The sequence below is a fragment of the Anolis carolinensis genome, chromosome 2 (genome assembly GCF_035594765.1).
Source record: "Anolis carolinensis isolate JA03-04 chromosome 2, rAnoCar3.1.pri, whole genome shotgun sequence".
Lineage (NCBI taxonomy): Eukaryota > Metazoa > Chordata > Lepidosauria > Squamata > Dactyloidae > Anolis > Anolis carolinensis.
Window position 1 is genome coordinate 240,968,379 of NC_085842.1, and position 18,199 is coordinate 240,986,577.

An 18,199-nucleotide genomic window follows, 5' to 3' on the forward strand; every position below is an offset into this window, starting at 1 on the left:
CAAAGGAAGTCCCACAGGACACAACTAAAGAGGAAACAACACTTTCAAATCAGGAACTGATTTCCCGCCCAAACTTTGTTCCCTAGTGTAATGCCAATAATAATGCCTGGAACTCAGGGCCACCTGGCAGAAGGGCTTGGAGGTGTCCTAGTAGATTAATCAAGCGGGTGGGCGAAGGAAATGAGTGGCACAAAAGGTGTGTTTGTGAGAGAGACTGTACAAGAGAGAGGGGGGGGGGGCGGGAGGAGGATGAGTCAGTCTCGGGGCTGCCCCGATATAAAGGGAGGCCAGGGCGGCGGGAGCTCAGTGCGTCTCTGACCCCCGAGGGCCAAGAGTCTTCCTCCTTTCTGGTGTGTGTCTCTTTCTTTCCGGAGCGGGACCTGCCATGGGGCCCCAGAGCCTGCTTGCTCTGCTGCTGCTTCTCCTGCTCAGCCACTGCCCCTTCTTCTCCGAGGAGCAGAGCATCGGAGACGAAGGCGAGCCCCGGGTCAAGCTCTGCGGGCGAGACTTTGTGCGCGCCGTCGTCTTCACCTGCGGAGGCTCCCGCTACAGGAGGATCTCCCCAGAAACGACGGCCGCCTCGGGAGACAACACGCGGACGCCGCAGATCGGTGCGTATCTGTGATGGGGAAGGGGCCAAAGGGAGGGGGGGGGGGAGGAGGAGGGATGCACTTCCAGCCGCGTTGCCTGCGCCGACTCCACGCCAAACCACAGTCCAGGGACCCCAGAGCCCCCAGCCAGGGCACGGCTTCCTTCTCCGGGGCAGGCGCTCCCCAGAATCCCTCCTGATTGAGAGCACACCTGAACATGAGCAAGCCCTTCCTGACTCTTAAGAGCTGTTCAACAGTGGAACTCTCTGCCTCGGAGTTGGGTGGAGGCTCCTTAGACTCATAGAGCGAGAGAGAGACCACATCTAGTCCAACTAGGCCTGTAGCCATGGAGGGGGGGGGGGGGGTTAGGGGCTCAACCCCCCGAAAATTTTCAGGGTTTTTTGTAATTTTTTTTTGCTTACTCATGAATTTTAACTGGTTAACCAAATCCCCATGAGTGTCCACTGAAGTCTATCGATGGAGCCTGTTGTGTTATGGAACTACTCTTCATGATTCACCAAAAAAAGTTTCACCCCCCCCCCCCCCACCACTAATTTTCTGGTTATGGCTCTAAGTCCAACCCCCAGCTTTCTGTCATGCAGGAAAAGCACAATCAAAGCACCCCCGACAGATGGCCACCCATTCTCTGTTTAAAAGCTTCCAAGAAAGGAGCTTCCACCACACTCTGAGGCAGAGAGTTCCACTGCTGAACAGCTCTTACTGTCAGGAAGTTCTTAGAATCCTAGAGTTGGAAGAGACCTCGTGGGCCATCCAGTCCAACCCCCTGCATGGTGTCTTGGGTGCAAACAGACAATATTCCAATTTGCACAAAAAGCTTAAGGGTGCAGCTCACTAAGCTTTGCAGAGCAGTCTCTATACATATAATATATATTTCATAATTTCAGGGTTTGATTTCTCAATATCAACTCTAAGTTCCCTTCAGTGGTTGTTGAGATTGATATTATCAGCATACTACCTTCATGGTCAATAATTCACTTGAGCCAAGAGTGACTCAAGTCCAGGAGAATCTGGCAAACCATCAACTTGATTCTTGGTTGTCCAACTCCATCCAATTGGCTGTGTTTCCTGTATAGGATTTCCTAGTGACTATATTTCGAATCATAGAATCCTAGAGTTGGAAGAGACCTCGTGGGCCATCCAGTCCAACCTTCTGCCAAGAAGTAGGAAAATCGCATTCAAAGCACCCCCGACAGATGGCCACCCAGCCTCTGTTTAAAAGCTTCCAAGGAAAGCGCTTCCACCACACTCCGGAGCAAAAAGCTCCACTGCTGAACAGCTCTCACAGTCAGGAAGTTCTTACTAATGCTCAGGTGGAATCTCCTTTCCTGTTATTTGAAGTCATTGTTCTGCGTCCTAGTCTCCAGGGCAGCAGAAAACAAGCCTGCTCCTTCTTCCCTGATATCCTTCCACTTATTTCTACATGGCAGTCTGTCTCTTCTCACCCTTCTCATCTGCAGGCGAAACATACCCAGCTCTTTCGTCTCCCTCCTCTGGACACCTTCCAGCTTGTCAATATCCCTCTTAAATTGTGGTCCTCAGAATTTGAGGCTTTTTAAACAGAGGCATAAGATTAAAACTCATTAAATCATTCACATCAATGCTGAATTTATAGTTTAAAACAGTGGTTCCCAACATTTTTTGGACCAAGGACCATTCTCTAACATTAGTACCAAAAGGGTTATGAATCAGGTTTTGGTCGACTTTAGATTTGGTTTGGTTATTTGGAGTGCTGATTCAGAAAATTGCCTTGGATAGATTACATCAGCTCTAGTTTCTGATATAGAACATATACCATCCAGTATTCAACATCTGCTCACCCACAGAAAACCATATTTAATAATCTTTAAATATTTAATAAACCATATTTAATAATCTGTTGTTTCTAGCCCAGTGGTTCCAGAGCGCGTTTGAATGGATAGTCCCAATAGAGCTGTCATCAGAATACTTCTTTTAAAAGCATATGGCACTTTATCACTGTTACTCATTTCCATGATACAGCACTTTATGAAACCTGTCCCCGCTGGTTTGCTTTTCATTACTCTGATTTTATCTGCTTGGATTTTAATGTATTGTCCATTATTTTATTTTGTGTATCATTGAAATTTTTAAGTTTTTGTCAAATATGTTGTGTCGTTGTTTCGGGCTTGTCCCTGTTGTGAGCCACCCCGAGTCCCTTCGGGGACATGGGGCGGGATATAAAAATAACGTTTATTATTTATTATTAGTGGTCCTCAACCTTCCTAATGCTGCGACCCCTTAATACAGTTTCTCATGTTGTGGTGACCCACAACCATAAAATTACTTCCATTGCTACTTCAGAACTGTAATTTTGCTACTCTTATGAGTTGTAATGTAAATATCTGATATGCAGGATGTATTTTCAGTCACTGGACCAAATTTGGAACAAATACCCAATACGCCCAAATTTAAATACGGGTGGGGTTGGGGGGGGATTGATTTTATTAATTGAGAGTTGTATTTGCTGGGATTTACAGTTCACCTACAATCAAAGAGCATTCTGAACTCCACCAACAATGGGGTTGAATCAAACCTGGCACACAGAACTCCCACGACCAACAGAAAATACTGGAAGGATTTGGTAGGCATTGAACTTGAGTTTGGGAATTGTAGTTCACCTACATCCAGAGAGCACTGTGGACTCAACAATGATGGATCTGGACCAAACTTGGCATGAATACTCAATATGTTCAAATGAGAGCACTGGTGGAGTTTGAGAAAAATAGACTTTGACCTTTGGGAGTTGTAGTTGCTGGGATTTACAGATCACTTACAATCAAAGAGCCCCTTGAAGCCCACCAATGATAGAATTGGGCTAAAGGACAGGCTGAGAGATCTTCAGCTTTCTCTGCCAAAGGAGTCGCCCAAGACCATCAGAAATATGTGTTTTCTGATGGTCTTCTGCAAACTCCTTGAAGCCCCCTCGCAACCCCCGCAGGGGTCCCGACACCCAGGTTGAGAAATGCTGTTCGAGTAGGTCCTATCGATATTCAAATCCCCACCCAACCTTTACAACTTTCCTGTTTCTAGGTTTTTGATTGATTGTTTTTTTCGTGTCAGAAGTGAAGCGTTTCTAGTCATCAAGATTATTAGAATGTGATGCACTGCGTGTTTAGAGGCTTTCCTCAGAAAAGTCTTCCTTTTTCCACCAATTATTTAGTAGTGTTTAAATAGAATAGAATAACTTTATTGTCATTTTATATTGTACAGCGAAATTAAATGCTTTCCCCAGCACACATTACAAAACAACACATCCATCCCTTCACACTCCTACCATCATATTCTGGGAAGACAGGATTTGTTTTGAAATGCAATTTGAGAGGTGTGTGTGATCTTTTTTAAAAATTATTTTTATTAAACACTTATTTTCATTATAATTAAAATAAATCCAAAAATAGGAAAAAGACTCATTTGTGACATGAGCATCCACAAAAAGAAAAGACAAAACGACAAGAAAAAACCCTACAATTACCCTAACTACATATATACATTTATCGTATGTGTGCGATCTTTTTATTAGAAATTCTGGCAATCCTAGCTGATACTTTACATTCCATTTTGTCTCAACAGGCTTTCTGAAAATTACCAATGACAAAGGACAAGAAAACAAGAATTTGATGTCAGTTTCAGATCCTACAGTGAAGCAGCTGCAAAGTCTCAACCAACCAGCTGGGCAGCAGCCATTGAAAGACTTGTCCACTTTATATATTGAATCTGCTCCTCTTTCTGATAACTTCATTGAATATATTCGTCAAGTGGAGGATGCAGCCCGCAAAAGAAGAAGGGAAACTGAGCCAAATAATTTGAAAAACCTGAATAATTTTCCCTGGGACAAATACCCTCGAAGAAAGCGTGACGTTGACCTTCAGGACAGGCTGTCCTTAATATGCTGTGTTTTGGGATGCACCCAGGAAATTCTTAACAGACTATGTTGAGAATATGCACATTTAGTTTTTCAAGAACAGACTTACAGGTACTTACAACACCACTTAGCTGTATGTTACATGGACAGACCAGAGAGCCATTGTTTCTTTATTTATTATCTTGAGTAACAAATTATGTCCTTGTTTCTTTTTAGCCATTTGTAGACACAAACACCAAGAACTTCTTATTGGAACCCATATTCTGTGCTTATCATATTTGTTCGATTTTAATAAAAACATTTCCCCTTAAAATTAGGCTGATATTTCTACCAAAACTCTGTCCTGTTTAATTGCTTTTAATTAAAGTCTTACGAAATCTCGACATGAATGGTGTGTATATAAAATTTGCAGGTCTCCCAAGTATAATTAAACATGAAGAATGACCTAGGATTGATTTTCTTATATAGTCCATGTCAGTGGTTCCTTAATATCGACCTGAGTATTGGGAAAGGAAATGTTACATGCCGGGCATAAAAGTGCAGGTATTTGTTCATTTTATAAAGCTGTAAGAAAAGGTGAAGGCAGGAGGAAAAGAGGGAAAACTTGTTGCAGGTGGATTGATTTGATCAAGGAGCTGCCCTGAGTTTGGAAAATCTGAGCAGAGTTGCTGTTAGTCAGGGATCCTGAAAGTCATAGGGTCTCCGTAAATCTAAATCTACTTTCATAGCGTCTCCATAAATCTAAATCTACTTGATGGAAAATAACCAACAATTGTAAGGTGGCAGAAAACCATTCATTTCACTTGGGAAGTTCATCCCATTCATTGCTTGAGTGCATTACAAGGCTTTTTCAACATTTCACATCCACAAAACTTATTAGGAAACAAAGGTTTCTTACTGGCCTTTGTTCTGAAATTAAAAGAAGTAACTCCAAAAAAGTCCCAGCATGGCTACCAAATGCTACTATGAGTAAGTATGAAGTAAACAAAGATTATTGCACAAATATTAGTAAGATTAGTTGTGAGCACTTACATCTAAGTTGTCCCAACTGCCCACACATACTAAGGGTACATCTACTGTCAAAAGTCAGACGCCAATTAGAGAGCAAAACAGAGTTTATTCAAGAAATAGCCCAAAAACTAGTCACAAACATAAAAGATGGCTTAAAACACTTAACTTTCAGTGTTTTAAGGCAGTCCAAACAAAAATATATCAAAAAATATGCTTTAACAAATAAACCGGATTATTCAAGCAAATACTCCATATTAAACTAAAGGTTCTTCAATTCAGCTCAAAACATTCTGAGTTGACTTGGAATAAGTAGCCAAAACAAAACAAAGACTTGGAAACTCCCAAAAAACTCCTCAAAGTCCCAAACTTAGCAGTTCAAACTTAAAGCCTCAAACAGAAACCCACACTGGGCAAAGGAGCTCCCCAGTGAGAGTAGCTTGTAAACAAACTTGGAAGCCGGTGCAAAAGGAGAGAGCGGCTCCAAGCCTCTACTGAGGCAAGCACCAGGCTTTGGGATTTAAAGGGACAGAGCAAGGAGATGTCGTCAAACCGTTCCGGAGTCAAAACAGCAGGGGCAGCAATAATCCGCTTCAAGAGTGCAGACAATGCCAGGAGCTCAAGGAACAAAGCGAAGAGACATCGTCAGGTCGGTCCAGGGTCAGGAAAGGAGACAGCAGCAAGGTCGGGAGGCAAGCCAGGAGTCAAGAGCCGTGGGTAGACACAAATCAGAGAGTGACACCAAGAAGCTTTAAGGAGCGAAGGCAGAAGTAGAGTCGAATTCCAGTCCAAGGTCCAGGGGTTGTAGTCATCAATTCAAGGTCCACGAAACGGAATGGCACAAAGAGCCAAGGCAATGGAGGCAACAGCAGATCTGAAGCAAAGTCCCAGTCCAGTCTTCTTTAACACGTACAGGAGTCCCAGTGGCGCCCAGCAACGCCTTGCCACATGCAAAGTGAAGTGACTAAACATTCCCAATTTATCCTAATTCTCCCTGGGTGTCCAAACACCAACGCCCAAAGAGCAGGTGACCCAAATCCTTAATCCGGTCAGATCTGCCGGGGAGACTCTGCTCTCGGTCCCACCCTCTTTGCAGGCATGATTGGTGGGAACGAGGGACAGGGCCTTCTCAGTGGTGGTCCCTTGGCTGTGGAACTCTCTCCCCAGTGACATTAGGTTGGCCCTCTCCCTCCTGGTTTTTAGAAAAATTGTAAAGATCTGTCTATGATACCAGGCATTTGGGGAATAGTGCAATGTGAAACTGACTCGTAACAGCACAAGATTAGGTATTATGTTTTTAACTGTTTAAATTGTATTTATTTGTTTTTATTTGTTTTAATATTTGTACTGAAATGTGGCACTGTATTTTGCCAAATTGTAAGCTGCTCTGAGTCCCCCTCAGGGTGAGAGAGAGTGGGATAGAAATATAGTAAATAAATAAATAATAAATACTTCTGTTCTTATACTCTTCTGTTCCCCCATTCCCTCTATTTTTGTCACAGCCTCCAACTAAGAATGGTCTCCCTACCTTTGTGGTGTGGGAAGATGCTCCCACAACAGCTAAAGCTCAAAACATTTGTTCTACACAGGAACAGATATTATGTCCTAAAAGTTCAAAAAGTAGAGTGGGTGAGGAACGAAAGGATAAAGTAGATAGTAGGAACAGTATGTCTGTCAGCCAAGATCTAAAGGTAACAAGGACATTGTATAAAATCATGCAGACTTTGACATAATGCCCTAAACTGTTAAAATTATTTTTGTTTTCACTGTTTAAATCCCAGATTTGACACATTCCAATTTTAGATTTTCAGATTTTAACACAAGTTTGGAGTATTTGCACTGCAAAATCTATTATTTTATTGATAGATGACAAATAGGTATAGGGTAAAATTAGATTAGGAGAATAGATGATAGACAAGGTGGAGGCCCCTTGGCTGTGGAATTCCCTTCCCAGGGATATTAGATCAGTCCCCTCCCACTGATTTTCCGTAAGAGGCTGAAAACAAGACTTTGTGACCAAGCCTTTAGAGAACTTGTGCAATAGACATATATGGAATGATGTGCAATGACTTTTGGAGCAGCCCGGATTACGCTTGTGGATTACATGATTGTGAATGTATTGTTTTAAATGTTTTTAATTGTTTTGATGTATTTTATAATTTTCTTTTAATGTCTATTTGAATTGTATGCTGTTTTTAAGGCATCGAATAGTTGCCTATGTGTAAAACTGCCTTGAGTCCTCTCCGGGGTTGAGAAAGGGGCAGACATGGTGCAAAATAAATAAATAAATAAATAAATAAATAAATAAATAAGGCGGTGCCCTAAGGGCATTACAGAAGTAGATAAGACTGATACTGTCAAAGACCGACATTGTATGGAAAACGTTATTTTATCTAGTATTAAATTGCTCTTAAGATCACAATGCACACATTGAGGGAGCAGAGAGATCCCACATCAGGACTAAAGATGAAGCGGAAGCAGTTCTTGCTGCAAATGTCAACTGCATTACTTGGAGACCCCAGAGTCCATAGTGCCTCAATATCTAGAAAAACATAACTGGAGAATACAGATTTCAGTTGTGCAATGACCTGTAATGTCAGAGATTTGTTCAGCACTGTAACAATAGGCTGTTTGTGAAAAATTTAAGAGGATCCCACATTTCCCAGGACTGGTGATACTGCTGCAAGTCAAACTCATTTTCACCGGGAGAAACACATCAGCCTTATGGTTGCCTTGAAAGGGCTGGTTGTAATTGTAAGACTATAAATGTAAATGTGTTGCCCTGGCGTTGAAAGTCCTGTGGGCCACATCAAATGACTTGGCAGGTCAGATAAGGCCCGCGAGCCTTGTTTGATAGGTGTGCTGTAGGTGATCCATTAACCCAACATTTCTCAACCTGGGGGTCGCAATCCCTGGGTGGGGGTCGCGAGGGGCGTTTCAGAGGGGTTGCCAAAGACCATCAGAAAACACATATTCTTGATGGTCTTAGGAACCCAAATCCTTCCAGTATTTTCTGTTGGTCATGGGGGTTCTGTATGGGAAGTGTGGCCCAATTTTGTCATCGGTGGGGTTCAAGGGGCTCTTTGATTGTAGGTGAACTATAAATCCCAGCAAGTACAACTCCAAAATGTCAAGGTATATTTTCCCCAAACTCCACCAGTATTCACATTTGGACACATTAAGTATTTCTGCCAAGTTTGGTCCAGATCCATCATTGTTTGAAATCCACTGTGCTCTCTGGGTGTAGGTGAACTACAACTCCAAAACCCAAGATCAATGCCCATCAAACCCTTCCAGCATTTTCTGTTGGTAATGGGAGTTATCTGTGCCAATTTTGGTTCAATCCCATTGTTGGTGGAGTTTAGAATGCTCTTTGATTGTAGGGGAACTGTAAATCCCAGCAACTACAACTCCCAAATGACAAAATCACCCCCACCAGTATTCCAATTTGGGAGTATTGGGTATTTGTGCCAAATTTGGTGCAATGAATGAAAATACATCCTGCATATCAGATTTACATTATGACTCATAACAGTAGCAAATTTACAGTTTTGAAGTAGCAATCAAAATAATTTTAATGTTGGGAGTCACCACAACATCAGGAACTGTATTAAGGGGTCAAGGCATTAGGAAGGCTGAGAACCACTGCATTAACCCATCATCTGCATCTTTCACCCCAAACAGCAGCGGTGAGAAAAGTGAAATTTGGGCCCAAAGACTTTTTTGCGGTGACAAAATGCCACCCATTTTAGAAAAAAAATATTATTTTTTGCATTCAAGACCCAGAGCACTATCTCTACTGTGAGAATATTAATCTTCTGCTAGTCATATTAAGAGTAATGATTCTTTTAACCTTGGCTTAATATGACTAAGCTGTAATTACTCCCAAGAAATACCTAAATGTGCAAGATACTTTCTTGTTAATGTAAGATTGTTTGCTTAGAATAAAAAGTTTCCCTTAAAGGATCTCGTGATTTGCATGCTTTCTTCATATGCCTTTACTCAGTGTGTATCTCCATATGCATAAAACATTATCATTTCCTACAAGCTTATTCTCTGCAGGGGCAAGGGTACAAAAGGCATTGTAAGTCCTCAGCAACTTCCCAATGAGTCACGGAGTTACTTGGGGCAAGTCAGTGGGCGGTGGCAGCTAGATGATCTCCAAGCATCCTCAAGGGTCCTATTTCCTACTCAAGCGTAGGAAATGAGACTATTACAGTATCATTTGCTACTCAGGTTGTCAAACAGCTTTAGTTAGCCTTGAATTTGGGTATCCACAACAAAACAATAGCTTAGCCATAATTGGTGTCTATAAAAATATCTTCGAATTTAGAAGTACACATTGCTCCGATATTATATTTTGTTTTCAAAGTAACATGTGATTCATCAAGTAAATTAACATGTTACTATCAGTGTAACAGAATCCCTTGCAAAATGGCAAACCTGCTGATTTCCCCCCAGCAATATTGGCAATGAGTAAACACTAGTTATTATATAAAATTGCCGTGTATACACATCATTATTATCATTGCTTCTCGCTATTGCAAAAATAATTGTGCTATTTTTTATCATGTCAGAAGCTAATGTTGTTTGTGGTGTGAGAGAATCGGATGTCTTCAAAGACGTTGCCCAGGGGAAGCTCGGATGTGTTACCATCCTGCAGGTGGCTTATCTCATGTCCCCACATGGGAAGCTATAGCCGACAGACAGAAGCTCACTCCATCTTGCAGATTTGAACTGTCAACCTTCAGGTCAGCAGTTCAGTCAAACAGACACCCCCAAAAAATCAGATTGTTGGAAATAGCAACCTTCTTTAAGCCTCCACTAGTTATTTGTTATGAACATAATTCAGATTGTTTACTGTATTGTATATGTGTGTATTGGTATGCAGCTTTCCCTAACTACTTGTTGTGAAAGGGGCTGCAGACCATGTGATCAGATCTCGGCTTCTTCAAGACTCAGACTCCATTTTAGAAAGAGTATGCTTAGAGCCTTTGTTAGGAACAGAAATATGCTTTTAGAAGTCAGTAGGAACAGTGTATGCTTTCAGACACCAGTAGAAGCAGAAGCCATTAGGCTTTCAATGTTGAAACAGATACTCTATTAGACTCTCAGAACAGAGAGATGCTTTGGACTTTGGACTGTTGATTATAAGAAAGATGCCCTGTGTTACCTATATAAATTACTTAAAATCCTATCTATAACTGGATTGATAGGCAAGGTACCTGTATGCTGAATACATGAAGTTTGTGAGTAAACCAAATATTGTTACTTTTAAAGAAGTCTACTTCTTTTCGTCTCTTGAGAGCATGATTTAAAGGCAGATATATTTTAAGAGAGAGTTGATGCTTTTGGACAACTAAAAAATAACACTTCTGAAACTTTGCTTTATGTGTGTGTGTGTGTGTGTTTGTGCATTGGCATATCTTTGTCCTTAACAGTTCAAAGAGATATCTAGGTACATCAGTTTAAAGCTGAGAAGCCTAACTGCTGTGCATGAATGCCATTTTCCAAAAAGTTTATGGCATTATTTTTCCTAAAGGTTATGACTTCTAACAAGGTCATGCCTTTCCAAAGATCATAAAATCTCCAAAAGGTTATGGAGATTGCCATTTTCCAAAACAGATAAACGAGAAGTCGCTCTCCAACTCTGAATTGAAACAAACTCAAAGTCATAACATCTCAAGTGTAGAGCCAAAGCAGAGTAATGTCTTTGATGTATTCAAAAACATCTCACTGAACTGTCGGCCACATCTGCAAGATCTCTTCCTTCATCAGTTACCCCTAATGTGTAGACAGAGAAGGGGAGACAAAGGGATGGGCTTAGGAAAATAAGATGGATGTGTCCTCTGTCCATGTTAGGACTTGCCTAAATCCACTTAAAATATTGCATTTCATCACATAATAGTCATATTTCCCCCCTTTTTTGATCCCCAATACGGTATTCTGCAAGGAAAGAAATTGGAGCCTTGTGTTTGTGGGTTTCTTTCTTTCTTTCTTTTTTTTAAACAAACCTGCCTACCCCTCAAGACAAAGAGGTGATAGAGAGTTTATACTGTGTTATGGGGAAAAGCAAGCAGGGAGAGATCACTTTTGTTTAAACTGTCTTATGCTGGAAAGGAAGGAAGGAGTTCATTTAAACTGTCTTATGGGGGAAAGCAAACACAGAGAGCCCTTGTTTGGTTTGGTTTTACACTACCTGCGATGATTACGTGAGGAAAGGAAAAAGACCCATTTTGGAACTCCAAAACTGGGGGTACAACTATTATGCAATGGCAACTATTATGCGATGAAATATAGTAGTAATTCTCAAACAAAAACCATTTAATTCTCCAAGTAGAACTATGATCTAGTCAGCATTTTGCATAACAATGTGAAACAAAACAAATAAACAAAACCTGTTTTTTTTAAAAAAAAACCCTCAAAGTTTTGACAGTACAACCTTCTTACTAAAAAATAAAACCACTAAGCTCAGTAGGAATTACTCCCCATGTAAGTGTGTATAGAACTGCAACCTCAAACATACGATAGAATAAGTTTAAGAGCCTCCAAACTCATCAATGCGTTTAAGAAATTAGAATACAAATCAAATAGGTATATTATACCAAGCAAATATGCTTTTATTCACTGGGGGAAGGGATACTACAACAATGGAAGAGCTTGTCATTGTATTAAACAACATTCCCTGAGTTTTCTCCATCTTATATGGAACATGAACTTCTTGATCAGATAAAGATGAATTCCCATTATGGTCAGACTACTACTATCTTTATATACTGCATTACTCTTATGCTCTTATCATTTTGGTTAGCCAAAAACACATTACACACATAATATTCTACAAAAGCAAGAGACATTTTTCTGTACAGCATATTTTTCAAAGGAGCTTCAAAGCCATGTACAAAGTGCAATACATTTGACCATATCAATTTTTAAAAATATGTATATATACAATGTGCAACTGTATCTGAAATTGGTGATGGTTTGCAAATCTTCGGCCATTGAAGCGTAACATACTATTACAAAATACAAAAACCTGCCTCCTCTCAAAACACATTGTTAGGCATAAAAGGGAGAGAGGGGGTTTGGCCTGAGGAAAGCAAGGTGGATACTGGGATTGCTCCCTCCTAACGCTATGACGATGTGCAGGCACATGGATTTCCCCAAGTGCAGGTGAAGCACATCCCAACCTGTAAGACAAAATGAAGAAGCTTTGGCATGTGTGGGAGAAGAGATCCACATGTACTTTTAGACCACCAAATTAGCCTTGATGCATATGCCAGAGCCCACAGTGGCACAAAACAGACTTGATACTCGCAGAAACAAACATTTGCAACATTTTGAGGTACTTTTAAAATCCTATACAAAGCTCACACCACTGCACTCTCCTTATCTGAGGTAGATAGATGGGATCAACAGACTAGGGGTTTATGCCATCTAAGTCACAATCTGTCGGACACTCAAGTATATTTCAAGTTTTAATTCAGCTCTGACAGCCTACAACAAGGATGAGAAGCACCCAGTCCTTCAGAGGCGGATGGACTGCAAGTCCCAGCAGCCCTGGCAATGCAGCCAATGGGAGGAATGATGGGAGTTACAGTAAGGCAACATTAATAGTTCCCACCCTTGATGTATAGAAACTGCCTCTTTCACCAAATTTAGCCTTTTGGCTTCTGGATGTAAACACTTAACTGTATCACAAATTCTGAGCAGGGGAATCCCTAGATTTCAAGCTTCTGAAACAATGGTTTCCCATATTTGGTTTTTCAGATGGTTTGGACAACTTCTCACTGCCCATGCTGGACTGGGTTTGTGGGAGAAGGAAGTCCAAAATGCCTGGAGGGTCAAGGACTGAGAACCACTGCTCTAAAGCAAGGCTTGGCGGCAAGTAGGGCAACATGGTCAAATACCTAGTGCAACTCACTTCAATTTCAACAACAGTGGCCAGCTCTCCAGCTGACAGACCGATGTTACTTCTATTACTTCAATTTTTCCATATTCTTAGGCTGTATAACCCGCTGGCATGAATTTGTGCCACAGAATCTGCTAATGCAAGGGTCTGCATGACTTTTCAATTTGTTCCACAATTTCAGCTGTATAAAATCAAGCCGTGATATCACAAAGCTGCAGTTACACATGGCCCAATAATACAATAACCTAAGGACAAGGATTGGTGAACAGGAGGAGGATCACAGTAATTCTTTTAAAAAACATCAGAAACAAGTTTTCTATTCATAGCTGAATGGATAATCATGGAAAAGCTAAGAGGGCAAAAGGGGGAAAATGCAACATTGGGTAGGACTGGCAAGGCTAACAAAGTTTACATCTGGAACGTATCACATTGCTGACTACAAAACGCTTTCAAAGGCTTGTACCTCTTAAGAGACAAAAGCAGAACTCATCACATGTACTAACGCACAGGTAGGAAAATAGACTTCTATATATTTGTTCATTGAAAAACATATTTCAGCAGGTGTTCTAAAATAGATTTATATATATATATATATATATATATGTATATATCCTTATTTGTTCCCTTTCCATCAAAGTATTTACAGTACATCAATCCCCAAAGGTGCATCTCTGTTTCTGTTGCTGGCCACCACTTGGCTCAGACAGGCACGTCAAAAATTGCTCAACCAACTCTTTGAAACACACACGGGCGCTTAACTTGTCTTACTCACAGTGAATTCACTATGCTTTGACACTATAAAGAAACAGACAAACATTAAACCTCATTCAGGAAACACAAGCCCTTGTGCAAAGGATGCCAAAACACTCTTCAGTCACTGAAGAAAAGTCCAGCGTGAATTATGAGTTTTTTTGTATCCAGTAACTTCCTGCTCTGACTTGTTCAGTGATGGTTTGCACGGTATTCCCCACTTTTACATGGAGTCCTCGATAAATTGCGGCCATGTTTTCTGGCGCTCCATATACTGGGACATTCGGAATCAGTCTGTGATGTTTTCTCTTCTCACCATGACTAGTAGCTGTCCTATAGGTCTTAGATTGCTTTAAAAAATACATCTCATGGAGAGGAATCCACACACAAGTATGATGATGATGATGATGATGATAATCAGTACAGAGTGAATATGGGCATCTTTGTTTACTATTAAGCTCAACTTTCTCCTCTTTAAAGTGACACAGCTGGGAATGTGAAATATTCTAGGTGTGCTGAAACAGAATCACAGATGTTTCCAAATGTCCACAAATTCTGTAGACCAACTGCTGCTTCAGAGCAGAAACCTATACAGGTCTACTCTACTATCAGTCCCATTGATAAATGGGTACAAAACTATAGTCTAAATCACATTCACTTCAGTGATGATTTTTTAAAAACATGTCAATCTGCTCACCATTCAGTCTTTGGATTCTTTTAGCCAAATCTGTAGGGTAACAATAATATTTTTGGCCAATCTGTCTGTCTGCATGTAAGGCAAAACAAGGTGACGCTAACTGAACACATTTTCCAGTGTTTTGCTTTTTTTAAAAGTAAAAAATACAATTCCTTCACTACCAAGTGCTTTGCATTGGTGCAGCAAAACAATACTCCCTATGAAGAAAGGAAGCAGAGTTCTTCACAGTCATGGGAAAGTCATGATGGGATCATTTCCCTCCAGCCTCTGTTCTCAAAGAAGAAAGTGCCTGGGAGGGCCAATAATCTGCAACCATGCCAAGAACAGAACATATTTTGTTATGCAGGTCAAAATTTCCCTTTGGATGCACTTTGGAGTTTTCATCCACCCATGTTCTCCCTTAGGACATCAACTCTCAAAGTGAGGTCCCTAAAGATGGGCCGCACACTTGGGTTACTGTTCCAGCATTCTGTCATGATGGCGTAAACCTTGGAAAGACAGAAAACATCAGCATCAGATAGGCAAAACTATTGTCATAGGTTGTTCTTACACTAGTCAAGATAGCAAGAGACCTTGCCTCTAAACAAAAACAAAGACTTCATTTTATCCTCTTTCTCATACACACACTCCATCCCTCAGTGCAGAACTTTCCGACCATTTTATGCTGGTGACATACTTTTTAGAATTGCATTGTTTTGCATCACAGTAATTCAGTTTTCCTAGCAAACCAGCGGTTAAACCAACTCCTTATAAGAAATAATTAAATTATTATATTGAAAACAGCACAAAGTCTAAATGGCTAGAAACTACTTAAAATGCATACAAAAAGGGAAAATATAGCATCATTAAAATAATTTTGGAACAAAGAGGATGAAAGTCTCTTTAAAACAGGTGTTTGTGTGCTGAGGGAAAAATCAGATGGAAATTTGGTCTTCTGTAGGAGGAAGTTTGCCAATCTGGGAGTAGCCCACCAACATACCTTTGAAGCTAATGGGACAGAGAGGAAACCTTCTCTTGCCACATGACACACTTTTTTGGTTAAGATGGGTTTATTAACTTTATTAACTAAAAGTTATTAATATTTAAAAATGCATTGCCAAAAATCTGCTGTGATATGTGATATCTTTCTGTGATCTCTCAGGCAAAGAGTAAGGGACAGCACTGTAGCTTTACTGGTAAACTTCACTGGATTTATTTGAGAGAATTAACCTGTGAAGATAGATTTGGGAAAGTTCTGTGAAGCCCCTAAGATGGTTCCTTGTTTTAAAAAGAGATTTATGTAATGTTTATTTCCAATCTTTTGAGAGTAATTATCTTAATCTTTCACATCACGGTGGGGTTTATGTGGCCTTGCAGATAACTGTTCACCTGCAACTTCCAATATTGTGGAGATACTAACTAGGACAGCTGGGAAATGCAAAATAACAATGTCAGAAGAATGACAAGATAAAACATAGTCATCTCATACCTCATCAGGACATCCATCAGGTCTTGACAGCCTAACATTGTTTTTCAAAAGAACTATTAAATGGAATGCGATCTGGTTTTGCTTATCATCGCCAATCATGCGCATGAACTCCTAAAAAGGAAAATCCAAAGCCAAATGTTTGTAAGATTGTTTTAATCCAGATTATGAAACTAGAAAAGGAAATAAAGAGATGGGACATCCAAATAGCTAGGGCTGCAGAAAGCCTCATTTAGTAATATATGTGCCTGTGCAGATCAGAGTCTTGAAAAGCTTTTGAGGATCACCATTCCCCAAATTAACCAACCATCAGAACAATGTTGGAGGATAAATGTCAACTGTTGGATTTATGAATTAGATGGCTGTTGCTAAAAATAAAAAGGGAGCAGAATAGTAAGGGATAAAAATCAAGAGACAATTAGTGTGAAGTTCACAGAATCATCTCTGTGTTTGTTGGTTAGTATAGTTTGTGTGTGAACATTAACGCAGGAAGGTGTTTTGCTGGTGTGTTTGCTTTTCATTTATCTTCACAGTATGTTGTAGTGACTAGGTAGAAAGCTGCACAGCGATATATGTTATATGAATCTGCTTTTTTGTATTTTTTCATCTTTTTATTATGTTTTCCGTATTTCTGAATAAAATTTTGTTTTAAAAATAGAGAAAGAAGTAACACTGGAGCAACAATCACCATCTTTATGTGGACTTGTTGGAGAATTCTTATTCCTGCAAGCAAGATTCTAGTTTTGTGCAGCACAATCGCCCAATGCAGAAGCTTTATATGTGTGTGTGTGTGTGTGTGTGTATACACATACAAGTATGTATGCATGCATGCATGTCTGTTTGTACCACAAAGGTGAAGTGGCCTTCTGTAATGTCACTGGATTAGCTATCGCTAGGTGAAGTGGCCCTCTGTGATGTCACTGGGAAAGAAAAGTGACATGTATGAGGGAGAGGGAAAGGTAGGAAAGAGCCACAAAAACAGCTATGCTCTCAGAGCTGGAGAAGGGGGAAAGGGAATGGGAAGGACAAAAAGAAAGAAGGAAAGGAATGAAGGAAGGGGGAAGGAGAAAGAAAAAGGAGGGAAGGAAGGAGAGAAGAAAAAGGAAAGGGGAAAAGGAATGAGGGGAAGGGAAGACAAAGAAGTTATGAAAGCGGAGGGGGGAGGGTGATCCCAGCAACATCCAGACAACGCCAGGTAGATACGTTAGTACATAAATAAAAAATAGCAACAATTGACTTAAGTCAATTCATTTTGCACACTGTTAACCCAAAACACGTGTTTTATTTTATATGACTGTCCTGTAAGTCGCTCACTTATATATTATGTTTCTATGATTCTGAATATAAAGGTGGGGATTGAAGAGAGAATAGAAGGAATGAGAGCAAGTTGGCTGAACGTCTACTCATCACATAAAACATTTACTCACCACAGGTGGACTTTTGTTCTTGTCTGTATATGTGAAAAGTTCATACAGGACCACACCAAAACTCCACATATCTGAAGCCACAGAAAATTTGTTGTCTGTCAGTGACTCTGGTGCATACCTATTTAACAACGGCAAATGACAAAAAGTCTGTAAGCCTAAAGCATATCAATATAATGCTTTTATTGCATCCTTAACAGAGTACAGAACATTTTCAAATGATCACTATTTATTTAATATCTGCACTTTTCTAATCTGCATGAAATCTATACTACAATAAAAAAATACAATGTATTTCTTGCCACCTTTTCTCAAGACTCGAGGTGAGGTACAATGTAGGTAAAGTACATAGATAAAACATAAGACCATGAAAACACCTATCTTAAAAGACTACACCACACTAAAATCTTTCATACCTAATAAAATGTAAATTTAAAATCCACAGTTTAAAA

At 40.2% G+C, this 18,199-nt stretch overlaps 2 protein-coding genes across 6 annotated transcripts in view; one reads left to right on the top strand and one right to left on the bottom strand.

Moving 5' to 3' along the window:
- Nucleotides 1-289: 289 nt before the first annotated feature.
- Nucleotides 290-4,874, top strand: LOC103277661 (uncharacterized). The gene is made up of 2 exons (XM_008103344.3): nucleotides 290-611; nucleotides 4,200-4,874. Exons 1-2 carry the CDS (start codon nucleotides 386-388, stop codon nucleotides 4,562-4,564), a joined length of 591 nt encoding a protein of 196 aa, XP_008101551.2. The 5' UTR covers nucleotides 290-385; the 3' UTR covers nucleotides 4,565-4,874.
- Nucleotides 4,875-12,094: 7,220 nt separating this feature from the next.
- Nucleotides 12,095-18,199, bottom strand: part of jak2 (Janus kinase 2) — a 118,466-nt gene continuing 112,361 nt past the window's right edge. For all 5 annotated transcript variants that reach the window (XM_062971946.1, XM_062971947.1, XM_003216492.4 and 2 more), the window contains 3 exons: nucleotides 17,751-17,868; nucleotides 16,327-16,437; nucleotides 12,095-15,346 (listed from right to left, as the gene is read on the bottom strand). In XM_062971946.1, coding sequence (XP_062828016.1) covers nucleotides 15,239-15,346; nucleotides 16,327-16,437; nucleotides 17,751-17,868 — 337 coding nt within the window. In that variant the 3' untranslated portion in view covers nucleotides 12,095-15,238. The remainder of the gene's footprint in view (nucleotides 15,347-16,326; nucleotides 16,438-17,750; nucleotides 17,869-18,199) is intronic.